General features: G+C 52.5%; 1 protein-coding gene across 1 annotated transcript; it reads right to left on the bottom strand.

The window, feature by feature from the left end:
- Window positions 1-801: 801 nt before the first annotated feature.
- On the bottom strand, window positions 802-24,873 carry WDTC1 (WD and tetratricopeptide repeats 1). The gene is made up of 16 exons (XM_036397011.2): window positions 24,730-24,873; window positions 19,286-19,424; window positions 16,877-16,960; window positions 15,661-15,707; window positions 14,425-14,536; window positions 13,821-14,008; window positions 13,254-13,436; window positions 12,881-12,975; window positions 11,677-11,792; window positions 10,534-10,609; window positions 9,861-9,957; window positions 8,416-8,589; window positions 4,943-5,178; window positions 4,401-4,569; window positions 3,813-4,005; window positions 802-3,702 (listed from the first exon to the last, which is right to left on the bottom strand). Exons 2-16 carry the CDS (start codon window positions 19,391-19,393, stop codon window positions 3,505-3,507), a joined length of 2,076 nt encoding a protein of 691 aa, XP_036252904.1. The 5' UTR covers window positions 19,394-19,424; window positions 24,730-24,873; the 3' UTR covers window positions 802-3,504.
- Between the last annotated feature and the right edge of the window lie 3,024 nt (window positions 24,874-27,897).

The following is a 27,897-nucleotide window of genomic DNA, read 5'->3' as shown; positions in this document are numbered from 1 at the left end:
TTGTTACAGCAGAGCTGCCTTTGGAAGCAATAATTTATATCAGACAGGATTTGAAATGAAGAGGCCTCAAAAGACCTTCGGCTGAAAGGTGTCCAACAGGAATTTTTAAGAGAAGAGTTCAAATGGATTCTGAGCATAACAGCCTGGTTTTCTAGCTCTCCCTTAAGGCCTGCAGATTGGAGAGCAAGGAAATACTTGGGAGGAATCCAGAGGAAGAAGTGAGTTTATGAAATCCTTTAGCAAAGGAACACCTCTGGGTGCAAAGGCTGGTGATGGGTGCACCATGTAAGGCAGGGAATGTCACAGAGCACCTCGGGAAGGGTGACTTGGGCAGATACCTGGCTGTGCCCAGCCCTCTCAGAGCAGCTCCAGGGCAGGGTGGGCTCTGATGGATGCAGCTCTGAGGCCCCTCGGGCTCCCGGGGGCAGCAGGGGCCTCCCCAGGATTTCAGAGCTCTGCTGTCTCTGGGGAGGCGCCCTCAGAGCAGGGATTGCTGCAGCAGCTCTGCAGGATGAGCTCCCTCCCTCCTCCAGGCAGCTGCTGCCGTCCCCACCCCGGTGCTGGCAGCCCCAAAGCCCCCAGCCCTGAGTTCCCAAACCTGCATGAATTAACTCAGCACTCACTCTGTGGCCAGCACAGCTTCTGGGCCACATTTTGGGCTCCCCTTCCCACGCACATTTTGGAGCCTGAGGAACTGAGAGCACCTGGCCCAACCAGGCCACCCTCCACCCACCCTCGCAGAGCAGAAAGGTACAACAAAACCACAAGGAGCCCCCGAACAAAACGACACCAAGAAAGAACTAGAACAAAGAATTGTTTAATCGCTTAACCCTTTCTCTTCCAGGGACCAGAGAAACAAGTTGTCTGCTCCTTCTAATGAGGGCAGTAAGGCTCGTGTGTTACCTCTACAACTGCAGGGGCAAAGTTTACGAGATGATCGTCTTTAGTACTCAAAAAAGCGAGAAGCAATGGTCACTGCAACACTAAGAGAATCCTAGAGTCTCCTAACGGAGAGCCCATTGCTAGAATACAAAAATAAAGGAGGCATCCCTGCATATCCCAGGCTAGAAAGAGTTAACCAGAAAGAGCAGGAAGAAGCTTTCCCAAAGAGGGGGTTGAAGTAAACAGCAGAGGTCAATAAAGCAACATCTTCTCCTGACTTCCCCAGCACGTTTTTTTTCCTTCACCAATAAATACAAATTCCTTGTTAACAAGCGACAAGCAGGTAATCTGCCCACAGCAAGGGGAAAAGGGGCTAGAGGCAGAGAGATTTTTCTCTCCCCTTCTCTCCTATTATTATTAATCTTCTTTTTTTTTAACCAAAGCAGCCATTAAAAACAGCAACCCACTGCAGAGGCAGGGAATCTGGTTGCTTTCACACTGCAACTGGCAGGTAAAAGAGCTGCACTGTCTCACAAGGGTAAAAAAAACCAAAAAATAGCTGCCACAGCAAAAGGTGAATGGGGAGGGAGAGGTCTGTTCTCTTCAGAGCTTTCCATCTCAGTCTCTCAGTTTAAAAATCAAAGTCTACAGACGTTGTCTACTGAAAGCTGAAAAAAAAGTTTGAGTGGGAGGAGAAGAGGGAAAGGAAAAAAAAAAAAAAAAAAGAAGAGGATACGTCTAGTAGGAAGCCTTAAGCAAAAAAAGGAAAGGGCAGACCATGTCAGAAAGCCACCCAAGTGAGGAGAATTTTCTGCTGCCTCTGGGTTTGGAAGAGCAGCAAATGCCGGGGGTGCACCTGGGCACACCCCCAGCCAGGTGAACTCAACAGTCACAGGTACTGCGTGAAAACAAACCAACAAACCTGCCCAGGGGCTGAGGGACAGCTGGCCCAGGGGCTGAGGGACACCTGGCCAGGTGAGCTCTGCTGGTCCTGCCCCCAGAGCCGGGCAGAGCAGGGGAGCCGTCCCTGTGAGCTTCGCCCCGGCCAGAGCAGCAGAGCGTGCGAGGGCACCCCCAGCCCTCTCTCTGCAGGAGCAGTGTCCTCGGAGAGACGCTGCCAGCTGCCCTCCCTGGCTCCTCGGCTCCAGGATTGTTCTGGAAGGCAGAGCCCTGGCTCAGGCAGCCCCGCGCAGCTGCGCTCAGCGGTGCCTGGCAGCCAGAGGCAGCCAGGGCAGGAAAGGGAGGCCTCTCATCTTTCCACGGCAGCAACAGGAAGACCAGGGATTGCAGCACATGGAAGAACAGCACACACACATGCGCACACACTCCCAGACACACACCTCACACCCCTGGGACCAAGGCTAACATGTTCAGACCTTCGGCAGGAAGAGACACGAGACAGCGCAGAGCGGTTCAGATCTCCAGGGGCTCTTTGGTCTTAGTTGATAGTCCTAGAAAAAACAACCTCCAGAGGTGGTTGTAGCACAGCTGTGTAAGATCTGTGGGGTATTTAGTGTTTGGCAACTGCAAGAGGGGACAACAGGGCTGTGTGTTACAGGAGGGGGAAGGAATGGAAGTACAGTGCTGTGTTTCCAGGTGTGTCCCTGGCTGTGCAGCCAGCCAGGGAGTGGGGAGAGGAAGGAGGGTTCCTGAGAGGACCACGAATCCATCTGATGGTACACCAACAAAGAGGCAGGGAAGGCCCACCTTGGCCAAGACAGAGCAGCTGGCTGCACAAAAATGCTGCTTCTGACAAATCCAGACTGTAGCTGTATCATTCACACAGTGACAACAGCCTCAGCTCCTGCACTGGTGACATGGAGAGAAGTGAACACAGCTACACACCTTGGGCAATGGAGAGGTGCTGTCACCTGCCCTTTTCCTCAGCAGCTTTAGCTACACAAGTCCTGGGCCTCTGATCCAGCCTGTGCCCATTGCTGTCACCTCCCTGCACGGGCTCAGGGACCACGGGAGGGAATATCAGAACTGGGCAAGCTCGTTCTGCCCCGTGGAGCTGCACACACCCAGTGCCTTCACTGATCCCTCAGCTACGACAGGGGCACAAGACAGGCAACCTCCAGCCCTCAATACAGCACAGCTACATCTGCTGACGTGTCTGAGATGGAAGCCAGAAGATAGATAGATGTTATGGGACAAAACAGGTGTTTCATAGCCAACAGCCATAAACCAAGGGTCTCTAGACAGGCTGGTAGCACAGTCAAGCTTTCAAAATCACTGCAGTAAATTCATTCCATAACCCCTGCCCTAGGTTTGTATTTTATTCAGGAATTTAACATCCCCCCTGCAATGCAGGCAACAGCCCCTGTACCAGATCATACAGCAGCTCTGGAAAAATAATCACCAGTTACACTGCTCACAGACAACTCAAAGACCCCTGTTGGGACTAAATTCCACTAAAGGCAAACCCCGGACTGCACTGCCATGGAAAAGGAGGAGGAGGAGGAGGTGATGGTTTAGAGACGGCCGCTCCTGCCCCTGCCAGCTTGTCCTACCCTGTGCATAGTGCGAAACAGTGCAGTCATTCACCAGAGAAAGTTCAGGACCAAGGAAACTCGGTTCCCTTTCAGCCAAACATTTAGAGGAAGGAGAGGCAGTTCTGTTTTAGCTGGGCCGGCACTGGACCTGCCCCTCTGAGCTGTCTTCATCGTCTGAGCCTGCAGCCCCAGCGCTGGTCAGTCCTGTGATCCTGTAGCCCATGTTGAGCAGCATCACCTCCAGCGGGTCCGCGTTCATGCGCCGCTGGTTGGCCTGGGAAGCACCTTCCATGTCCACCACCACGCGCCCGTTGAGGGTCTCGCTCTGCAAGACACAGGGGACAGCACTCAGCACCGAGGAGGGGCTGCTGCAAGGGAGATCCCAGTGGGAAAACACAGCAGGGAGGAGCATCCCACAACAAGGGCAGCTCTTACCTCCGGCCTGGGGTTCCAGAGCCGCACGACCGGGTCGATGCCGCTGGTGGCCAGGAAGCAGTAGCTGGGATGAGGCTGGAGACAGTTCACAATGGACTCGTCCCCCTGCAGCACACGCACCAGGTTGGTGGTTTCCTTCTCCCAGATGAAGAAGGAGCCGTCGTCCGAGCCGCTGACGATGTACTGGGCATTGCTAGGGCAGAGGAGCAGAGCCTGGGTCACGCTCCAGAGCCAGGCTCCAGCAGGCTGAGAATTTCACCCAGCTTCTATCATCAGCAGGCTGACACCCCTCATGCTTGCACATCCAGATAAAGCTCCTCATGCTGGCTCTCTGCATCCCCAGGAGCCCTGTTTTCAATCCCAAATGGATTTCTGAACTGCTAGCCCAACCAGGTCCTCTGTGGATTTGCTCCTCATCAGCTGCTCATGCAGCAGCATGGGAGGAGGGCTCCTGTCAGTTCATCCCAACCCTCCAAACCAGTGCCCGTGTCATTTTATGAACAGTAACACGGGGCTACTTCCACAGAGCAGATCACCCTGCTGCTGCTCACTCCTGTCCTGCACCCCTGCTACCACCTGCCAGCATACCTGCCAAAGAAATTGGCCTCTTTGATGTCAGTGGTGGTGTTGCAGTGGCCGCAGTACCGGAATTTGTAGTCGTAGCTGCGCTCCCTCAGCACCATCTCATCCTCAGAGATGGAGTCCTTGCGGCCCGTGGCGCGCAGCCGGATGGGGCCACCCCCCTTCTTGTCTTCAGCTGCAAGGACAACACATTTCCCTCAGCACCGCTGCGGGACTTCTAAGCAAAACACACCCCAGGAGACCCCAGCAGCCTTAGAGAAGAGTTAAGGACGATTCCAGCAGGAAGCAGGGCTCAGAGCATGAGCTTCCTTCCTTCCAGATTATCTCCTGGCTACATCAGACTCCTTTTATCACACTCTCACTCAAGAGCAAGCCAGGACCAGGCACAAGGAAAGAACAGGCTCAGGCCAGTTTCTGTGCACAGCAACAATCAATCTCTCTCAGAAGTTGGAGCTTTACTTCAGAGGGGCAGTTTAAGGAGGAAGGTCCTTGTGTGCTCATTAGATTTCAGTGTAACCTTGGAGCAGCCCAGGAGCAGCAGCACTCACCGTTATCACTCTTGGAGAAGAGGGCAGCATTGATGTCCCTGTCTAGTGCATCGCAGGCACTGCTGTGTGCTTGTTCTGGAAACTTCCCTTTAAAGTCATCCAGACACTCCAGTGCTTCTGCCACGTACTTGAGCTCAAAGAGACAGCGGGCCAGGCGGAAATGGGCCTTCAGGTGGCAAGGATTTAGGGAAATGGCCTTCAAGCAGTCCCTCAGAGCATCGTAATGGTCCCCATCCCTGAGGAAAGCAGAGCGCTGCATTAGCCAGCCCAGGCAGCAACAGCAAACATTTTCCACTGCTGTTTCCCAGCCCTCATTTCACTCCACAGCTTGTTGTTTCCAGCTCTCCACACAATCCCACACCCCAGGAGCTCACTAACAGCATTTGCTGTGACTCGGGGGCACCACCTGACCCAGCCCAGCCTCCCAAGGGCTCAGCAGACGCCCACAGGCAGCTCTGGGATGTGACCACACCAGGCTGCCCCGCCAGCCCTGACCTGCCATTTCAAATCCGAGAGAGCAGAGCTCCCTGCTGCAGCACATTTCGGGAAGTCCTTTGAAGATGGAGGATGCAGCAGCCCTCTGGCCAGGCAGCAGAGCCCTCCCGTGCCAGGCGGGCTCCCTGTCACAGCTCAATCGTGCCCCTGTGTGGACACACGGCACAGCTCGGCCCCAGCCCGGCCGGAGCTGCAGGATCTCTCACACAAAGGGACAAACCTCTCAAGCAGGAACCTTTTCTACCTTTACAGGAAAATCGCTGGAGTTTTAGAAGTGAGCGCTAGAGCAGATGGAGTGTTCTGGGTATTTGTATCCTGTTTACAGCCTGAGCTCAGGGCTGGGGCGATGAGGCTGGCAATGAGGCTGTCTGCCTGTGCTCTGGAAGCAGGAGGGACTTGTTGAGCCCTGTGTGGTGCCCAGCTCAGGCTGGCAGGGCAGACACCTGGCGTGCCAGCACCGAGCCTCAACTGCTCACGCACCTGCCTAACGCTGCCTGAACAGAGTGCCACGGCTCCATTTGATGGTTAATAATAGTTAATAATAATGATAATGTTTCATATCTGTAACCTACATGCCTCACTGCGACTGGCAGTGCCCAAGGCCAGGCTGGACAGGGCTTGGAGCAGCCTGGGATAGTGGAAGGTGTCCCTGCCATGGAATGACATGGCCTTTAAGGCCCCTTCCAACCCAAACCATTCCACGATTCTGTGCACTGCACCTACCAAGGTCCGAAACACTCCCAAGGAAAGGATGAATTCACAGAGCAACAATTTTAGATCACGTGAAACCTCTGTCAGGGAACCACAGGAAGGCTCAGGTTGGAAGAGACCACTGGAGGTCACGCAGGACACCTTCCCTGCTCAGGATTGTGTCCAGTTTTTGAATATCTCCAGTAAAGGAGACTCCACACCCTCTCTGGGCAGCCTGTCCCAGTGCTCTGTCACCCTCACAGCAAGGATCTCCTCCTCATGCACAGGTGAACAGGGAAGAGGCGTCTCAGTGTCTGGCCTTATTAAGGGCAGCTCCAAATCCTGCAGGTTTTCAAACCATCCACCCTGCAGCTCCCTCCTGCCCAGGTGGGCACAGCCCAGCCCTGCCCACGAGATGTGCAGCAGGAACGTGGCTCGGCAGGGCTGCCAGGGTTAACTCAGGACACGCAGCAATGGGCCATTTGTACTCAGAGAAAGAGGGAATGCAAGCTACCTGTTAGGATGACAGACAGGTGTCACACACTTGCACACCTGACTGGGCTTTTGAACTGCTTTGCCACCCTCAAACATCCTTCAAGCTCAACTACCAGCACTGGCAGCCCAACAGACTGGTGTGAAAATGGACATGGTGGGATGTAAAGCAGGCTCTGCCTTCTCCCTTTGTTACAGGATTGACTCAGCTTGTGCAAAACCAGAAATCAGCTCAGAACTGCCAACGTGGACTGCTGAAAGCAATCCAGAGGGGGATGCAGTTGGCTTTTAGGAGCAAAATTTCAAAGGCCAGCCTTAGAAGTGCTGGAAAATATGAGCAGCATCTTAAGGGAGATGAACAAGGGGAGGTTAGGAAATTACAGACCTTCCTTTTCTCTTGCTCTGTTATTCAGAGAATGAGGCCAAAGCAGAACCTGCAGGGTTCTGAGGGTGGCCTGTACCTGTTCCAGCTCCAGACATCAAGAACACCTCAGAGACACGTGGTGGTTCAGCCTGGGTCACTGTCTGCCTCTCCCCCTGCTCAGTGACATCCCAGCCACCTTCCCCACACTCCACAAACTGTTCCTAGCAGAAAAGTGTCCCTTTTCTGCACCTGGAAGGTATCACCTCAGTGCTATTTAAATCCTACCCCCTGCATGCCACAGAAACCCACTGTGTGTGTTTTCCACATCTTGCTGCTACCCAAAACTGTGGCAAAGTAGTAGCTGCCACACTGAAAGGTTCAGATGTGCCAACACCCTTTGGGAAAAACGATTCCTATAAGAAAAATGTCATTCATGAGATCAGCACTCAGCTTCTGTGTTCCATCCCTTAATCCCAACCTATTGTTCTTCTCCTTCTGAACACTGAGGTCTTTTTGAGGCAGCTCCCAAATCTCTGCTATTGCAAAACAGCCAGTAGGCCAGTTACCAACAGTCACAACAACTGCTGGCTGCTCTTTATCTTGGCAAGAAGAGAAGAGAATTCATACTGGGGATTTCAGCAGGGAGAGGAGAAGGATATCCTCACAAAGCAAATGGAGATGAAGGACCACAGCTATTTTAAATATGTTAATGGCAAGTCATGGTACTTAGTCTTACTCTGCTCAAGGGGACAGGCACTAAAATAACTCAGCTGTATCTTGCAGATGCAGCTCTGGCCACTGGTCAGAGCAGACATCACCTACTGCAGAGGCTGACAGGGTGTTTTGCAACCAGCAGGGCAGAGTCCTCGGCAGACTGCAAGGATCTGCCACCTCCCCAGACCCCTCCCAGAGGTTTGTTTCCAGTCAGAGTGTTTGGGTTAACTGGGGTAACACAGGAACCACCAGGTCTGGGTGTCTGCAGTGCGAGGTACTTGGAGAAAGCAGCAGCAAAGCCACCCCAGCAGCCCTAAAACAACCTCCTGTCATGGGATGTTACAAAGCACAGTCACCATTACGTCATGTGTTGACAGCAGATTTAAGAGCCCTTCTTTAATGCAAATCAGAACCACCCAAGGAAACACAGACACCCTTGGAGACATCCAGAGTGCTGTGAATCAGATGTGGATTTTGGGTTGCTTTTTAAACAGGAAAGGAGCAGGATTTCACCCAGCACATCAGTAGGTGACACAATGGGCTGCATCCCAGCTGTGCCTCCCCAGAATTTGTCCAGCACAGACTGCTGCACCACCCCTTTGTGCCAGAGGTGCCCAGCTGTGTTTCAGCCTGATATCCCCGACCCCCCCTGCCAGAGGGACACCAGGCCCCTGGGCCAGGTGGCCCTGGAGTCCCCTGCAGTGGCACTGCCCCTTACCACTTGCGCTTCATGTAGGCAGCAGCTCTGTTCCCATAGAGCATGGCATTGTTGGGGGCCTTCTGCACAGCCTTGCTGTACAGCTGGATGGCCTGTGTCCACAGCTGGCAGGCAAAGGCCTCGTTGGCTTGCTGCTTGATCCTCTCCAGGTACGGGGGCAACTCCACCTGGGGGCTGCAGGGGAACAAGGGAGCAGCACAGGTGAGTTGTGAGTCCTTCACTCCAGGTCACAGTCTGCAGTGCTTAGCTGCAGCTTAGCTAATGTTTGCTAAACTTCCTCATAAAGATTCAAAAAAAGGCAGAAGGGATTCTGGACCTGAAGAACTGGAGTTTAAGAGGAAAGTTTGGTTTTGACCACAGAATACCAGAATAGTCTGGGTTGGAAGAGAATTTAAAGCCCATCCAGTTCCATCCCCTATCATGGGCAGGGACACCTTCCACTACCCCAGGGTGCTCCAAGCCCCAGTGTCCAACCTGGCCTTGGGCACTGCCAGGGCAGCCAGAGCTTCTCTGGGCACCCTGTGCCAGGCCCCCCACCCTCTGGCAGTCTCATTACATCAGTGTGACCATCATTTGTTTCCAATTTTTCTTCATCTACAGAGACGCACTCCAAATTGAGCAGTGGATATTTTAAGCATCAGACTTCACCAATAGGTCTTTGTTTCGACTGCATAAATAAACAACGTTTCCATTGCTCTTTTAGCAATGCACAACAATGCACATGCAGAAGCATCTGAGCTCACCAGGCCCATGCTCCACCACCCAAAATTCCAGCCCCGTTCCTGCTGCCGCGGTGGAGGGGCCATCTAGAGGAGAGGAGCTGAAACAATCCACAAAGTGACTCTGGAAGAACCCAGACTACCCATATATGGTATTAAATAAGTGTCTTGACTTTGAACCAAGTCTCATCAGCTGGAAGAAAAACAGCCACCAAGATGTGCTGCTGCTCCTTCACCCCAAATGCATTTTGTTTTAAAGAAAGAAATCAGCAGGAGCAATAGAAGAGGCTCCATCCAGTCCCAGCTCCCACGCTAGGAATGGCAGTAGTGTTCCAGTGCTGCCACAGAACAATTCTGGCTGCTTCAGCTCAGTCTGCAGCAGGCAACTGCCCAAAAAATGGCAGAGGGAAGCAAGGTTCCTTCACCTGCCAGCCTCTACCACTATCAACACACAGGCCACAAAGCAACCACCACTCAGGACACTTTGCTTCCAGGCATGAAAAATAATTTCTTAGTTTTGTCCACCTTAATTCATCATAAGAGGAAAAATCGTCCCAGGATGCTCTTGCCTGGTCTGACTCCTGTTCACAGCCCAAGGACAGAGGCCACTTGGCAACCCAGGAACAGGGCAAGGGGTTTGCAGTTCACACCTTCGTGGCAGCCCCTCACCCTGTGAGAGGCAAGGCCAAAGCCCCAGAAGCCCAGGAGGGGCAGCTGTGCCCTCACCTCACGTGTGCCCTTCCCTCGGCCAGGCGGAAGCCGTTGCTGTGGAGATGGATCCCATTGGACACTCCATTGGTTGAGGTTTTGCCATTCTGCACTTCTGAGGGTTAGAAAAAGATACATACAACCATGCTAAGTATCAGTGTAGATTATACAAACACAGGGTTTATTTTACAGCAGGGCCAACCCAACACGACAGCCCATCAGAGCAGAAACAAAACTTCCATGATTCCACCTGCTCCAGCCACCTGGATTAGATTTGTCCTCTTTATTTACAAATCTCTGCAGTGTCCTTTGCAATACAATTCTAGATCAGAAAGCCAGACACACAGAGAACTAAGTGCCAAGGGAATTACCTTACACTGATTTCAGTATCGTGGAATCCTGGAATGGTCTGGGAGGATACCAGGGACCTCAACCACTCAACACTCTGCTTAATCCTTGATTAAGGCTTCAGGCACTCTCAACTCCCACACCCCTCTCTCCACAGGTCACTTCTGCCCTCATGTTTTGTGCCACTGCAGAAGGATTTTGGCACCAGGGTATGAACTGCACTGCAGAAGCAGCCCAGCAACACCCACACCCTGCTTCATTCTCCCCCTGCACCCTGAAAATGAACCCTGCATGCAGAACTCCCCTCTGCTGCTCGCTCCCTTTGTGACAGCATCACACTTACCCCCTGAAGTGTGGCACTTCTTTGGGAGGAGAAAAGTGTATGGTCGCTGTTTGTATGTCAGATCAAACAAATAGACCTGAGGAAAGGAAAAAAGAGCATGAGACAAGTCTGCAAAACAGAGATGCTCAAGTCAGAAATAAAAGAGGGCTCAGTGGGTACACAGTTCCATGTTTGTGTTTGCTATTTCCAGTTTTCTCACTGGGAATCTTTTTTATAGATGGACACACAAGGGATGGCAGCAGTAATTGGGGTGTGTCCCAGTCCAGCCCAGTTCAGAGAACAACACTGAGAAACAGGAACCCGATCTTACTCCACACCTGCAGAGTTTAAAAGATGACCTGACCACTGACCAACCTGCTCAGAAAGCTTCATATTTCAATTAAGCAACTAAGGTATTTCAATTAACAGCATGATAATGAAGAAACCAAACACCTATTGACAGAAAAGAGGCAGAACACTGAGGAAAAGTCTCTCTAAGATGAAACCAGTATTTCCCAAGAAACTGCCAGGGCAGCTCTGTGAAATCCCAATCTAAAGCTGTACTGGGACAGGAATGGACAGCCCAGGCCAGACCCACAGCTCACCCTCTCCTAAAGGGAGCAAGTGTGAGAAAGAGCTGGAGAGGACAAGCACAGTGCAACCTGCCCACGAGCAAAGGTCCTGTTTAATCCACGCTGATTAATGCTGTCAGGAGGATTTTCTCATTCCATTGATAGGCTTTACAAAAGATCCATGAGTAACACCCAGAGCTTAAAATTAAAGCAATCAATATTCCAGGTGAAGGCCTTTGCTTCTCCAAGTTCTTAGTCACTACATTCTATTACAGAAGCAGTTTGATGTTTCAAGAATGAGTTATGAAATCCTTTCTAGGTCAACAAAGGTCAGTTCCAGAACTGGTTTTGTTTATTTTCTTTCCCCTCTTCCGGAGAGTGAAATGTGAATTGGAAAACCACAACAGAACGTGGTTTAACTTTGATCAGTGACAGCGTAACAAATACATCCCTAATCCCAAGTATTTAGTCTGAATTAATCAGAATGCAGTTTAAAATCCATCACATTACCCACAGAGAAGTTGCTGTACCTATTTCCAACAGCACACAACAATGTCCAGTGACACAAGGTGAAGCTTCTCTGCCTCCCTACCTGCTCCCCTCCCATGTTGACCAGGAGCTCGGTGCCATCGGGGCTGAAGGTGACGTACGTGGCCACCAGGACCCTCAGCCGGTTGTTGTAGTCTGGGAGCTTCACTGGGAGGTGCCCTGTGGAGAGGACAAGTCCAGAATTACTGGCTTAACTCTCAACTGTTGTCTCTGTCCTAGCCCAGCTGCTCCCTTTTAAAGAGCAAAGCCATGGAGCACAAGCACCTACAGGATTTTCCATTTCCTGCTGTTTATGGGATCCTTCCATGAGGAACCAAAATATGCACAGGTGCCTTTTCACAGGTTCTGGGAGTTGATGCCCCATTTCTAGAAGTGTCCAAGGCCTGGCTGGATGGGGCTTGGAGCAACCTGGTCTAGTGGAAGGTGTCCCTGCTCATGGCATGGGGTGGAACAAGGTGTGTTTTAAGGTCCCTTCCAACCCAAACCATTCTGTGATTCCATCATTCCAATTTTGCACAGCCACCCCACAAAACTGCCTTGTTAACAATGAGCCTCCAGAACCCAGCAAATCTCAGTTTTGGGGATTCTCTAGGATTTGGCTTTTGTGATTTGTGGCCATCTGCAAATACCTCCATCCTCAACCCCTTAATTAGGTTTCCTTAATAAAGCCCTCAGCACAAGGAAACCAAAGCTCCTAAATATTCAGCTCACACACAGGTTCTGTTCTTCAGACAGCAGATGTGTTGCATGACCAATTCAGGGGACCTGAGGAATCCTCTAGTGGGAATCATCAGGAGCAGGACTGTCAGAACTGGTCTGCTGAACATTGTGGTCTGAGAGATTGTAAAAAAAAAAACAAACAACCCAAACATTTTGGGGTAAAACATAGTAAATAATGAGCACTGGAGAAAAATGTCATCTAGATTGCTCAGATACTGCATCACTGATTCTTTATCTGCAGGATGAGGACAAGTCACTTCTGTGCCAAAAAGATTTTGAACTGGGACCAGTTCCAGGAGAGCCTATAGAGCCCAGGTTATATCCAACCCTTCACTTTCCAGCAGGAGTGACAAAAACACATTTATGCTGGACAAAAAGCAGCAAGGCTGGCTCACCTCCCCAGTGGAATAACCTGCAATTCCATGGAACACCCCACGGAAGAGCTGCCCTGGGCAGGGGTTTGTGTGTGATGGGTAACTGTTTCTGCAGCAGTGAAGCCCCAGGTCACCCCTGGAGCAGGGCCGTACCTGCCACGTAGTATTGAGCTGCCCCGTCCGGGAGGGGCTTCTGCCGGTCACAGAACGTGTGCACGCCAGCTGAGGGGCTCTGCTTCATGCTTTTCCTACAGACACAGGAACAGCCTCATGGTAAGCACAGCAGTCAGCTGCTGGAAGCCTCACCTTCACTGGCTTTCCTTGTCCACCCATGAGGACACAGCTGCCCACACAGTTATGGGGTCACCAGCCTCGTACCACCCTGGTGCACTCAGCCAAAAGACTTTGGGTGTCAGAAAAAACGGAGTGAAACTTCCCAGCAAGAGGAGAGTGCTGGATCCCTGCAGGTCCCTCTTCCCACCAGATCCCAGCCCCAGGGCTCTGCCCCAGAGGCAGGTGCTGTTACCTGTGGTTGTGGATCATGCGGATGTCGTAGAGCCGCACAAAGGGCCCGCTGGCCCCCACGGCCAGGTAATTGTTGTCCTGGGGGTTCACCGTCAGGCACTTGGCCTCCACCAGCTGCCCACAGTACTCAGTCAGGTCTATCAGGACCTCGGAGCGTTTGCTGTTCTCCCGCAGGTCGTACTGCCTGCAAAGGGGTGGCAGTGAGGCAGACGCACCACAGGGTAACAGAAGCAGCAGGAAGAGACTCGTGCAATGTCCTGAGCTGGGACAGCACACACTAGGCCTCGGTACCAGGATAATGATTAAAAACAGCTCTACAACGTGCACAGATTTATTCAAGTTCCAAATTAAACTCCCAAGTCATGACCTGTTCCTTTCCTGGCCTCCATTTCCAGCAGTGAGGAAAATGGAGGAGCTGAGGAGAGTATTTATGATTCTACAAGATAAATCTTTCCAGTTTTAGCAAAGGGAGAGATGAGCTTAAACGGTTTAGTACAGCTTCTCTTCAGGTCTGTGCACAGCACACATTGTGATGGTTCCCAACACCAAACCAGCTGGAACTCTGTACCTGATTAAGCCATCTTCTGCTGCACTCCAGAAGGTGTTTGGCCACATGGGCGCCGTGGCAATCCGCTTCACTCTGTTGGTATGATCTCCAAACATGTGCACGGTCTCCTTGACAGTCAAGTCATGGACGTGCACCTTGGAATCTGCAGCTCCCGTGATGAGGATGCGATCCCCCGAGTGCGGCAAGAACTGCGGCAGAGGGATGGACACTGAGCCTGGAGCAGCACTGGGGGGCTCACAGGGACACCCTGGCACTCACAGAGCAGGAATTCTGCTCCAGGAACGTGGGCTAACCCACGGGATTCCCTAGTACACAGGTCAGCGTGCACACTCAAGAGTCACCAGCTACAGCAGGACACAAGAGTGCCTTCATCACACATCCCAGTTTGCTACAACCATTTCCTTCCAATTCACTGAGAGAATAAGCCTGGCATCTGCATAAACTAAGTGCAACATTTGATTTAATCCTTTACCCCATAATTAGAAATATTAAATTTTTGGAGGGGGGAAAACTGTTTGCAGAAAAATGTCTTCTAGCAAGGATTTATCCTTTTACTGCCCAGGTTGCTGTTTCTGTTAGCTGCTCATTCCTTCTAAGCACATACCTTGACAGAAAAGATGTTTGCAGTGTGTCCTGTGTGCATAGAAAGGAGTTTCTTGTGGTGCAGAGGATCCCACACAATGGTATGCTGGTCATCGGAGCCAGAGGCCAACAAGCTGCAAGGAACAGGAGACAAATATGCACCATGAGTTCTTCTGCTCCACACCGTGCCCGGGTCTGTGGAGCTGTTTGACCACAGACATCCATTAAGTTAATTCAGCCCTAACCAGCCCATTTCCTCTCTTCCCTCAGCTCTCGCTCTTGCTGCTCACCGTGCACCCATCCCTCCAGCCAGGTCTAGGAGCTAAAGCAGACAAAAAGCAATTCCACAGAAAGCACAGCTGACTGAAGGATCCCACCCACATTGTGGTGGGAAAACAGGAGTGTTTGGTCAACAGCAAAATGCAGGGCATCCACCTTCCCCACTACCCTGGCTGTGTTAACTGCTCCACACCATCTCTGAAGCCCAGCCAAGGCATCCATCCCCAGGCTCCTGAGGTGCCCAGGCAGCCCCAGGGCTCGTGGGGTGAACCACAAACTGCTTTTAAAGTCATTGCAAGGTGCTCTCGGCCTTGTCCATCCATCTGGACCAAAGGAATCTGACATCTGTGACTCTCAGCTCTTTTAAACTTAGCCATTCTCTTTCAAGCACATGAAATTTTCACTAGTAAATAATTCTGAAGAGTATCAGAGGGCAGACTTTGGACATTGTAAGAGGCATGTGCAGAAATACCCACTCTTCCTCCAATCCACTCGTTTCTCACACAGAAACTCTTCATTCCACTTGGTTACTGGAAGTTGCTCTTTAGTGTCCCTCTCAAATTGCAGAGGGGTGAATTCTCCACCTCCTTCCCTTGGATATCTGTCCCCCAGCAGCAGCTTTTAACAGCGTGGTGAAGGGGGTGGGGAAATGTCACCACCAGCTGGGCAAATCCTAAAGATCCATTATAATCCATAATACCACTTAAGAGAAGAGAAGCAGCCTTCAATCTCCACTTCTTAGTCTGACCATTTCCCTTCTGAACTCACTAAAGGGGCATTTCTAATAATATCCAGATATATTTAACAAAATAAAGCTTCTTTTGAAGCGTGAGCTCTACTACAGCTCAAAATTTGAGCTTGAGCTCCACTTTACTAGAAATGGGAAGCAGCTGCTTATGATAACATGACCTACATCCTAGTCTTGGGAAAACCTGGGGTTATGGCTTAGCAGATTCCCCAAATGAAGCCACATACTTACTCTCCTTTTTCATTCCATTCCAGACAGTTGACACACCCAGAGTGACCCTGAGGGAAGGAGGCAAGGGCAGATGGCATTAGTCAAACTTCAGATGTATCAAACAGAGCTGTCCTGAGACAAGGACACGCTGAGCTCCTCACAAATAACTTCTTCCAATAAAAGCAGGGTTTTTTGTTCCAACCCTGCAAAGAACTCCACACACTTGGTAGATAAGCACCTCCAGAAAAGACAGACATGGTAGAGCAGCTGGGGTAGAAAAGGCAAAATGAAACAAATAGAAAAAGGTAGTGTTGAATAAAATGGCAGTTTAGTCTGAGAGGCTACAGCTGAAATCCTGCTGCACACACAGAAAGGTGACTTTGCTTCCAAAGCCCTTGGCTAGGCTGACAAATTACATGTACAGGCACTCTGGGAACACAGGGAAAATGCACTTTTGATAGCTCTGTTAGAAGCACCTTGCTGCTGGGTGACTACATCATCCATCTTCATCCACATTTACCAACGACTGCACCAGGAAGTGGGGGAGTGTTGAGCACCATTTGATGTGGGAGATGTGACTGAAAAGGGGGACAAAATAACCCTTTTCTCCCCCAAACCAAGATAATGGATGTGTTAGAGGTTGGCTCAGTTGGGTGGAGCAGGGTGTTGAGGGTCTGACCCCCAGATGGGGCTGTTCACTCAAGATTTCAATGATCCCTTCCAACTCAGAATATTCTGTATAACCTTAACCTTTTCTGAGGTATGTCAGAGTGCACTACAACCTGTTCCTTAGGGATCCCATTAGAGCTGAGCACATTGAACAGCTGCCAATTGTCTTCTTCAGGCACCAGTGCTGAGATGAGGTGGTGCCCACCCTGTTAAAGGTTCTCCTCTAGGTGCACCAGGCAGGGCTGAGATGAGGTGGTGCCCACCCTGTTAAAGGTTCTCCTCTAGGTGCACCAGGCAGGGCTGAGATGAGGTGGTGCCCACTCTGTTAAATGTTCTCCTCTAGGTGCACCAGGCAGGGCTGAGATGAGGTGGTGCCCACCCTATTAAATGTTCTCCTCTAGGTGCACCAGCAGTGCCGAAAGCTCACGCAAGCTCTCACTGAGCTGCTCCTGGCTCTGATGCAGTTTGGGGGACCAAGAAATCAGCAGTGACCTGCTAAACCAGAGCAGTTCATGCCCTCCTGCAGCAAGGAGCACCCCCAGGAGCTGGTTTCCCCCTGCACACCCACCTGCAGCTCAGCCTCCAGCCCCAGGCGGCGGATGAAGGGGTCGGTGACGTGGTAGTGGCGCTCGAAGCCCAGCGCTCCCCTCTCCTGCAGGGGCAAAAGGCACCACACTGAGCACGGCAAACAAACACTCCTCCTGCTCTTTCAGAGAACATTCTTCAGCCTTAAAAACCACACCGGGCACTGGGGGGGTCCACAGGTCCTGTACTGTAGAAGGGAGTCACAGAATCCCGGAATGGTTTGGGTGGGAAGGGACCTCAAAGCCCCTCCAGTGCCACCCCTGCCATGGCAGGGACACCTCCCACAGTCCCAGGCTGCTCCAAGCCCTGTCCAGCCTGGCCTTGGGCACTGCCAGGGATCCAGGGGCAGCCACAGCTGCTCTGGGCACCCTGTGCCAGGGCCTGCCCACCCTGCCAGGGAAGGATTTCTTCCCAATATCCCATCTAACCCTGTTCTCCTTCAGCTCAAGGCCATTCCCCCTTGTCCCATCACTACACATCCTTGTGACAAGTCCCTCTCCAGCCTTCCCATCCTCTGAACATCTCCAGGTGGACAAATCTTAATCTTTGCCCCTGAACTGATTTAAAATGCTCTGTACCTCAGTGCCAGGCTCCAGCTGAGGAGCCAAACCAGCTCTGGGAGGCCCACACTGAGGCAGAGCAAGCTGACCCTACCTGGGGCCTGAAGCAGAAGATAGGGAAGAACGTGGGAATGCCTGCTATTATCCCTTGGCAAGGATTTCAGCAGCACCTCCATCCTGAGCTGCCCAGGAGAACTGTGCCACTGCAGAGCCTGTCCCAAGGCAGCAGCAGCACGGGGTGAGGAGCTGGAGTGGAACTGGCCAGCTGCCTTCAGGGATGGGCTGTTCCTCAGGCAGGGAGCAGAGCTGCAGCGCACAGCCTGTTCCAGAGGGATGGGAACAGCTGCCACAGAACTGCGTCAGTACAAATGAAGGTGAAGGAAAGCAGGACAGTTGTTTCCCCTGTGATCTCACAGGGCTCACAGATGCATCAGCAGATGGCTCTGATGAAAGAAGGCCAACTGCAGAGGCAGGAATGAAGGAGAGAGAATGCCAGTCAGATTTTGGATGGAGCATCTAAATGGATATTTTCCCTAGGACTTGACCCAGCTGGGTCTCACTCCATGCCACACTTGTCAACTTAGTCCTTTGTCACCAGCATTTAGAGATGGGAACACCAATGCCAAAATCACCCTGGTGGTGCCCAAAACACCACCCTGGTGGTGCTCAGAGCACATCAGCAGTCCCAGAGCACACACAGAAGCGCTGAATTCCCTTCCCAGCCCAGTGTTCAGTAATGAACTCCACACACCAAAAGCTATTTGAAGACAGAATGGAGACAGACATAAAAGGACTGGAGGCAAAACAAACCAGGCTTTTTGTAGGAGCTTCCATGACAGACTTCAAACCCCTTGATGTACTTTTGTGGAGAGCATTCCTGCAGCACTGCAAGGCCCATGCAAGGTGCTGCAGGTATAATTCTGTGCTGCTGCAGCCCCAGTGGCTTTGTGAGGGCTGTGGGGTAGGACACTGCTTTTCCTACAAGGAACTGCCTGACTTAGCACCAAGGTCACACGTCAAAGCCTGACAGAGCAGACAGGCTGAGACAGTCCCAGGCTAGGGCTCAAACCACAGAACCAGCCCTTCCTTGTTAGGGCAGCAAAACAAATCTTTGCACATGGATTGAATTACAAGCTTATAACCGAGTTTGGTACCAAACTGCAAAGTGAGCACTCGAGCTCCCAGTTCCTTATTCTGGCCACTCACAGATCCCTTTCCTGAATGCTGATTATCAGCAAAGCTGCAAATGATTTCAGGCCTCTGAGTCCCAGCAATAATTGCCTATTGTGTCTGCTGCAGCCAGTCCTTTCACGCTGATATTCCACCAAAGCAGCCATCAGATGACTGATCCCACCACTGCACAAGTTTTTTTTCCCCTACACAAAGGAAGCAACACAGCACTCTCTAAAGGAAAGGAGACAGAGAGGCTGTGACAGAGATCATTAGCTTTACTACAGTCAGAAATACCTCTGATGGCAAGATCACACGGGGAGAACACAGAAAGCAGAGAGGGAAGCTGGCTAAGGGCCTTTGTGGTGCCCAAACACAAGCAGCTCTATTTCTCTCTTCAGCTCAGAAGGAACTGAGCTGCTGATGGCAAACCAGGCCAGGGAGAGGAACTGTGCTCCTGTCATGCCAGACTTCATCCCAGCTCTCCATTAAGGACAGTGACAGGTCCTGTGTGTTTGTTCTCCTAAGCTCCTTACAGGGCTTATCAATATGTAAGTAACAGAGATCTGGCTCCCAAGCAGAGGCAGCACCAGGAGTTTTCCCACTCCAGCAGTGACTCCCCTCTCTCCAGCCAGCACCACTGAACACGGGCTCACACCTACCTTGATCTGCCTGTGGATGATGTCTCTGGTGATGTTGGCCTTTGCCATCTTCTTGCAGTGGGGCAGACGAAGAGAAGCAGTGGGAAGAGCTGCTGTGCATCCAAGCATGCCAGGACCCACGCTGAGGGTGCTCAGTTACCTGCAGGACAGCCGGGGACACAGCAGGGACACGGCGGGGACACCGCACGTTAGGCCACGCACACGCTGCCAGCTCCAGAGACACGGGGGGTAACAGCTGGCACGGTGGGAACAAAGGCTCCTGAAGAAACTCAGGGGAGAAACAACGGAAGAATGGATGTCTGACTCAAGGCCCTTCCCGGTTTGTGGAGAAATTCAGCATGAGCAGAATTCCAGGACTGCATCAGCCTGGAAAATCCATGTTTCTGTCCCAGCAGAGACCCCGTGAGCCCAGAGCAGCTTCCTGCCCCAGGCTTCCCTCCCGCCATTCCATGACCACTCATGTCCAATGTCGTGTTTCCCAAATTCTACAACCAACAAAGTGAATAAACACAGCATTGATGCTTTGGGCCACATCTTTTCTCTCATTTACTACATTGGATTATCAGCAAAACACCCCTAAAACATCCAAAAGGGCATAAACATTCCTTGGAAATCACAACATGAGTCACAACTGAACACCTAATTACCTCAGGAAGAGAAAAGAGGTGACCAGTTAAAATTGAATTTCCAGGAGAAATTAAGAGTTTTGCACACTCTTAATGGAGTTTAATGTACTAACCTAAATAATTGAAACCCCATGGAATTGGCTACTTCTGCTAAAAAAAATATTCAAATTGCAGAGTGATGGTCCCAACCCTGAGCTGGACAGGCTGCCTAGCAAAGGATCAATCAGTCCCTGAGAAATGCTGCAACTTCCCCAGTTTCCACCCCACAGCCTGGCCCATTCAGACATTTCTACAGTTCTCTTTAAAACAACAAAAAGAATAAAAATGAAATTTCCAACACCCATCTTGTCCTATGTAACCTTCTAGTTTAAAAACATTTCCAAGCAGAACAAGCCAAAATTTTCCTCTTCTAAATGAGGAAATGCTGATTCATTGAAACAAGAGCATTTCACAGAAACACTGCAACAAACAGGAGTCCTGGCAACCCTCATCCGATTCTCTGCTGCCACAGGAGGGCTTCCAGTGGCCTTCCTGTCCCACCCTGCCATGGCAGGGACACCTCCCTCTGTCCCAGGCTGCTCCAAGCCCTGTCCAGCCTGGCCCTGGACGCTCCTGGGGACGGGGCAGCCCCAACAACTTCCCTGAGGAGCTGGGAATGGCTCCCAAGGACAGGAAGGGGAGGAAGCAGCAGCATCTGGGCACAAGGGCAGGTGGATCTGCTGACTCTGCAGCTCCTGAAAGGTTTCTGAGCTGCTTCCCCAAACTTTGGGAGAGAGAATGAGGAGCAGGACCGTGTCCAGGGCAGGGAATGGAGCCCCAGGAGGGGCTGAGGGAGCTGGGCAGGGGCTCAGCCTGGAGCAAAGGAGGCTCAGGGGGCCCTGGTGGCTCTGCACAGCTCCTGCCAGGAGGGCACAGCCAGGGGGGATTTGGGATCTGCTCCAGGGCACAGGGACAGGAGCAGAGGGAACGGCCTCAGGTTGTTCCCCAGTCCATCCTCAAAAGACACAGGGACAATATCCCAGCACACCTCAGTGCCTTCCACTCTCCTCAGAGCTGCCCCACAACATCCCCAGGCTCTGCCCGCAGTCTCCCCTCTCCAAGCACCATCCAGCTCCCTCCTCCTCTTCCCTGACAGGCAGATTTCTTCTCTCCCTCTTTGAGAGCAATTGGATTTGGCTCTCAGGACCTCACCACGCCAGTGCCAGGCAGGCCGTCACCTCCCCACTGCTCTTTTGGGAGTATTTTTGTCACATTTCCCACCTCTAGTTATGGCTAATTTCTAATCAGCTCCTTTCTCTTCCAACAGCACCAAACAACCCCAAGGACACACGTGGGAAAATGCACGAGCAAGGGAAGATCCAGATCTCCCATATACAGCCATAAATAACCCACACCAGGAGGCCAATTTAGAGCTAAATAAGTCACTGCAAAACCATTAATACCCCATAACCCCTCTGTATAAACAGAGAGAAGGAATAGCCAAACCCCCCAAAACCACCACTCCTTAACAGACTGTTAGAAATTCTGTTTTTCAACAAGAGACTCCTCTGTGCAGCATTTTCTCCCTTGTGGAACATCTTAACTTTACTTCTTAAAAAATACAGGCAAGGAAAATCACCCAAGAAATCAGACCTTGGGTAATGGGCTTGGATAAAACCCAGTCCAACAGGAATGCAGGAGCCCAAGGTGTCTCTTTCCAGGAAAGTGCTTGATTTGGCAACTGGATGCTGTAGAGGGCTCAAAGGTCTCCCAGACCTTGTGCCTTTGCTTGCCCAAGAAGGCTCCAAGAGCCTTTCCTCCTTTCCCTTTGCTATTTTTTGTTGCTCAACAGGTATTCCCCAACTACAAAGGCCCTGGCAACCTTTAAATTGCCATGGAATCACAGACACAGGAATAAGAAGCCCAAATTCTCATTCCAGATCACATTTTGAGCATTAGCCACAACTGACCACAGACTCCCAGTCCCCATGGATAGGACAGTGACCTCATTCAAATATTAAATAAATAAATAATAAATAAATTAAATAAATATTAACTGTTCTTAACACTAAAGACTATTGACCCCACCACTGTACAGGCAGATCCAGTCTCCAGTTTCAAACTGACCCTGGAATAAAACAAAATCTCCCAAGACTTTTAGATCTTCTGCAAAATATATGTAATAAAAATCAGACAAAACTCAACTGTGCCTCCCAATTTCTCAGACTCAAAGGCCTCCAAACATGAAGTCCCTCCAAAGAGTCTGTCTTTGTCACCACTAAAGGAATTGGAAATTCCTTCGAAACTTCCACCATGGAAATTGGTAAAGAATGTTCCTCTTTGGGCAAAACCACCGTGCAAATTCTGCTCTATCCCATTCTGGCAGCTTCTGGCTTTTAACTAACCCGGCACAAGCAGCCCCTGGTGGAATGAGGGATGGAGTCCCAGAGCGAGGGACAATTCAGGACAGATCTGCACTGCTGCTACCAGGGCTGACTCCACAGGCAGCTTCCCTTTGGCTCCAGCCAGAGACAACCCAGCCCTGGCTCCGTGCTCCAGGCCAGGCTGGACAGGCCCTGCAACAGCCTGGGATGGGGAGGTGCTGCTGCCCTGCCACAAAACCATCCCTGAGGGCCCTTCCAACCACCCCATTCCGTGACCTGTGACCTCTCTGGGGTTATTCCTTGGATGACACCAGGGCACGTTTCCCTATCACCCTTCAAGGACAGCCTTCCCTCATCCCTCACTGCTCCAACCTGCCTGGAACACCCCGGCCAGGAGGAAAAACCGGGCATGCAGTGACAGCCCCTGCTCACGCTGCTCCCTGAGCACACAGAGAGAGGATCAGCCCACCTGCAGCTCCTGCACTTTGCCCTGGCCTCTGCGGCCACACACAACTGCAGGGCGCAAGCGGGGCTTTCGCAAGGCTCAGATCCACAGTCAAAAATTAACAAGGCACACGTTTCCATGGGCTCCAAACTGGGCAGGCTCTGTTTACACTGACAGCCACTGAAAAGCCCCTTAAGCTCCTGGGAAAGTACACTTCCAAAGGGTACTCCAGGGCACGGAGAGGAACACTCACGCCAAGCCTGGAGACAAAACCTCCACGTTGATAACACAAATAATTCCATCAATTTAACATCAAATGCTCCCAACACAGCCTGGATTTGAGGGATTGCTCCTTGGCTGGATTGTATTTCCCTCTCATGGAACCACCTGAGCACCTCCCACCCACAGCAACAGAGCGATGGGCTCTGCACAGGAGGGCAGAGCCCCAGCCTTGGCACCAGCACCCTTTGGGAAAGCTCCATCTGCCCCAAGGAACTCCCCAGAGCAGCAGGACTCCCAAAATCAGCACTTTCAAACAAGCAATCCCATTCCTAACTGCCTGGATGTGCCCAAGTGTCTCAGGCTCCGAACTCAAGGTCACTGGAAAAAACAACACTTTGCACACCACGAGTCTCTGGATACACAGCTCATCCCAAGGGAAGATTCCTTAGACCCTTCCCTTCAGCACCTATAAATTATTTCACCCCTCCAAACACCACCCAGAACCCACCCTGAGAGGCTTCTTTATCCTCACAACTTATTTCCCTGCCCTTCTGACTTTCCAAGAGGTCACAGATCAAATTAAAATACATAAGTGTAGATGGAAATGTTTGTTTTAAGGAAACCTGAAGAACCAAGAGGGAACGCCCTGGTTAGCAGCAAACACCTTGTTAAAAGAAGGCTTTTCTCCAGCGGAAGGAGCTGTCAGGAGCAGCAGTGGCTCCCCAGGACAGATGGCTGGAGCAGGGAGCCAGGAGAAGAGGTGAGAGGGGAGCCCTGGCAGAGGCAGCACAGGGGAACTCTGACACACTCAGGCCACACGGGGCTGGCAGCGCAGCCCTCCCACTGCAACCCTGCCTCCCCTGACCCCAGCTGACACACCCACGGGAAAAGGGAAGAGAACAGAGAACCCCCGGCCCGCACAGGCAACACCCCAGCGCCAAGATCCACACGGCCCAGCAGCTCCTGGAGGAGTTTAACTGGCACGGGAGGAGAGGCCGGCCCCCTCCCCAAGGAAAGGGGCTGCAGCACACCCAGCAGGGCAGGGAACGGCTCTGGAAGGCTTTAGCCAGGGGACAGGGAGCAGAGGAGGGAGCAGGGCAGGGTCACACCCAGGAAAGGGGAGAGGAATGTGAGGACAGGGCAGTGCTGGGGTGGGAGGGGGAAAGGAGGCAGAAAGCAGGAGCTGTACCTGGCAGGGGTGGCACCAGCAGATGAGGCAGGGCTGGGGGGAACAGGGCCTGGGCAAAATGGGGGTGAGGGGCTGGGGTGGGAGGATGGATAAGGGAGAGATCCCTAAAGGCAGTCAGACCCCTGGTAAGGAGAAGGGGGTGACACCTCGGGGAATAAGGGGACACCGCACAGAGCCTGGGGTGGGGGAAATGTCAGGAAAGGGAGGCGAGGGGGGCAGCGGAGAGGGAAGGGGGCTCGTGGAGATGCTGCTGTCAGGGAAAGGAGTTGGAGCCTGCAGGGCAGGCAGCTGACAGGGAAGAGGGTACAGGGGCACAGCTGACCGGGGAGGAACAGGCTGACAGGGAAGGGGGACGAGGTGTGCTTGACCGGGGAGGGAACGGGGGGAACGGGGCACCGGGGGCAGAGCTGCCACGGAACGGGCACTGGGCCGGCTGACCGACAAGGGGCACGGCAGATGTAGCTGCGAGCGAAGCGGGTACGGGGCGCAGCTGCCAGGGAAGGGAAGGGGGCACCGGGGGGTGGCGGGCACGGAAGGGAACCGGGCTGGGGGGCTCTGTCAGGGCGGCGGGGCCCGTCCGGCCCGCGGGGGCCCGTTACCTGTCAGGCCTGCCGGGCGCGAGCGCAGCGGGCACCGGAGGCTGCGAGGCTCCATCCATGCGGGGCAGAGCGGGACGCAGCGCAGGGGCCGCGGCGGGGCCCCGGCCGTGCCCGCCGCCCCCGGCCCTCGGTACCCCCGCCAGCTGTCCGGGGCTGCGCTGCGCCCCCCGCCGCCGCCGCGCGCTGCGCATGCGCCACGCCAACTGCGCAACCGCCCCCCCCGCGCGCCGCCGCGCCCCGCCCCGCGCAAAAGGCGTAAATCCCGTTCGTGAATTCCGCCCCTTCCTGCCCGCCGCCGCGCCGGGACTGACAGCTCGCGAAGCCAATGGAAAGGGAGGAAACTGACCAGGAGAGATCCGCCAATCGGCGCCAAGGGGGCGGGAGCGTGGCGGCGCGAAGGGGCTGCTGGGAGATGTAGTTAAGGAGGAGTGATGGCCGCCGCCTCCCCTTCCCCAAACCTGGGGGTTAGAGCCCCAAAACTGAGCTCGGACCGCTCCAGAGCGGCCAGGACGGTGAAGGGCCTGCAGGGGAAACCAGGAAGGCATGGGCTGAGGTCACTCAGTTTGTCCAGCCTAGAGAAGAGGGGGCTGAGGGTCCTGTTCCTGTCCCTGGAAATGTCCCTGTCCCACCCCTGCCATGGCAGGGACACCTCCCACTGTCCCAGGTGCTCCCAGCCCCAGTGTCCAGCCTGGCCTTGGGCACTGCCAGGGACCCAGGGGCAGCCACAGCTGCTCTGAGCACCCTGTGCCTGCCCACCCTCATTTCCTTCCCAAAATCCAATCTAAACTCACACTCCACCAGCTTAACGCTATTCCTCCTTGTCCTGTCACTCCAGACCCTTTCAAATAATCCCTTTTCCTTGTTGAGCCAACCCTTGTTGGCTCCTCCAGGTGCTGGAAAGCTGCAGTTGGGTCACCCTGACGCTCCTCTCGTCCTCACCCAGTCCTGTCAGCCTTTGATCCGGGCAGAGGAGCTGAGCCCCCTGACCCTGCGGGATCTCCCCTCCCTGCAGCAGCACCGAGCCCGGCTCTGCTCGGAAAATGAAACTCTTTATAAAATAAAGAGCAAAGAGCCAGGGGGTGGCAGTGTTTGCAAAATCCTTCCCTTCGCCTTGTCCTCCCCGCGGCCGCCCGCCCTGGGGACACTGAGGACAAGCAAGCCCAGTCCCAATCCTCTTAATGAACCCTCCCAAAAAGGGGAGGTGTGTGAAAGACATCAAAAACTTACCCATTCGCCTCCCCTATAATTTATTTCCACAATTAAGCATTCCTGAAGCCTGCTAATAAAGTGTAATGAATAGTTTAAATTTTCATTTGGAACTCAATTCCCTGGCTCCCAGATAATCCCAGCTGCACGGCAGAAGAAAATTCCTACTTGGTTATTCCAAAAGAAGGAGGAAAAGCCCCTTAAATCAGAGACATCAGGCCTGAGGACTCCTCCTCGCACCTCCAGCCTCATAAATGACAGCTGCAATGATTTGTCTCCATCCTGCAAGTCATTAACCTATTCAGCTGCTGTCAAAGTCCTTTACAGAAGGTAATTGTTAATTGTTGCCTCTGCATCAGTCCAGATTCTAATTAAACAAATAATAATCGGGATCCATCCACACAAAAGGGTTTTATCTTCTTTTCTCAGATGCCATCTCCATGGGGACCCAAAGCTCCGCGCAGAAAATCAGGCAGGCTTCAGATGCCCTTGACATGGAAGTTTTCCTTGCTGGTGGAGAGGAAACTGGGGCATGCGAGCTGGATTTTCTCTCAAGCTGGTGACAGGAATGCCAGGGCTGGGGCCAAGCAGGACTTGCTGGTTCTGACTGTCAGACCTGGAGTTTCCTGATGCAGTCTGAAAGCCGGGGAATGCAAACAAGGTCCCAGCTCCTGCAGGAGAACCACACCTGGAAAGGATCCTTGTGGAACAGGGCTGTGGCTGTTCCAAGGAAAGGTGCAGGGAGCAAGGAATAAATCTGCCTGAGAGCTTGCCCTTTTCACAGTGTTGAAATTTAAGTCATACAAAAAGACATTTTTAATTATTATTAATTTAAAAAGGCATTTCAATAAATACTTGTCCCCTTTTCTATCCTCAACGGAAGAAAAAAGGGAATTCAGTGTAAAAACCCCACAACACGCACATAAAGTTCAATTTTACACCTTGTGCCATAGTTAGGATGTCCCAGGGTGCAAATGCAGTTTCACAGACACAGATCTTACCCTGTAAGTGGTTTGTCCTGCAGACACCTGGAGCTGGACTGGGATTTGTCTGCAGGTTAAAACCCTCAGGCCAGAGCAAGGAAATTTCCTCTTGGCCAAGAACCTACACCAAGGCAAATCCTTTGCAGGGCTGACAGGCTGATAGGCCCTCGTCCAACGCAGAGCAGCAGGAACCCACTGCCAGAGCCACGAGGCCTTCCCTGGGTGCTGCATCCTCACCCCACCACAGCTCTGGCTGATCCTGGGGCCAGGAGGGAGCAAAACCCGAGCCAGTGGTTCCACAGGAGCATTTCCAGCTGCTCTGTACCTGCTCTAGCTTCCAGGAACTGCTCCTGGAAGCCAAGCAGCCCCCATGGTTTTGCCCACAGTCCTGCCTCAACCCAAACATTACCAGCTCAGGCTTTTCACCCAGATATGACTAAGCCCTTCAGAACAAGAAACGCTCAGGGTTTCTTGCTTAATTGCTAAAACAGATTAATTTGGCTACCCAGCACACGGCCAAACGGAAAAGAGGAATTGACACACCTAGCGGGTTCCTGCTGGGGCTGATGATCTGCTTTAATTGATGGGTCACGTTTGGGGATGATTTTCCATCCTGCAGCTGCCACAGGTTCCCCTCCTGCCCTCCCTATTCCCTGCAGCCTTCTGACCACTAGCGCTTTGGGAGGCTTAAATCAAGAATGTGACTGATGCAAACCAGCAAACGTCACCTTCAAAGCTCGAGGTTCAGCCGCCACATGTCATGGAAAGGGCCCATACACTTCTCCCAAGAATTAAGGGCTGTATCTTTACCAAAAGGCCCCTTGGCACCTAAAGTTTGGGCAGCAAAGCAGGTAAAAACCCGTTTGGGTCGCTCTGGTCACGCACATGTGACAGTCAGGGTGGTGGAGGAGAGCCAAGAAATCAGGGTGGCTGAGCGGTGCCAACGGCCCCCCCAGGCTGCTCCAGAGGTTTCATTGGA

This window comes from Molothrus ater, chromosome 24 (genome assembly GCF_012460135.2).
Source record: "Molothrus ater isolate BHLD 08-10-18 breed brown headed cowbird chromosome 24, BPBGC_Mater_1.1, whole genome shotgun sequence".
NCBI classification, from domain to species: domain Eukaryota; kingdom Metazoa; phylum Chordata; class Aves; order Passeriformes; family Icteridae; genus Molothrus; species Molothrus ater.
This window is presented reverse-complemented; position numbering and strand designations above follow the sequence as displayed.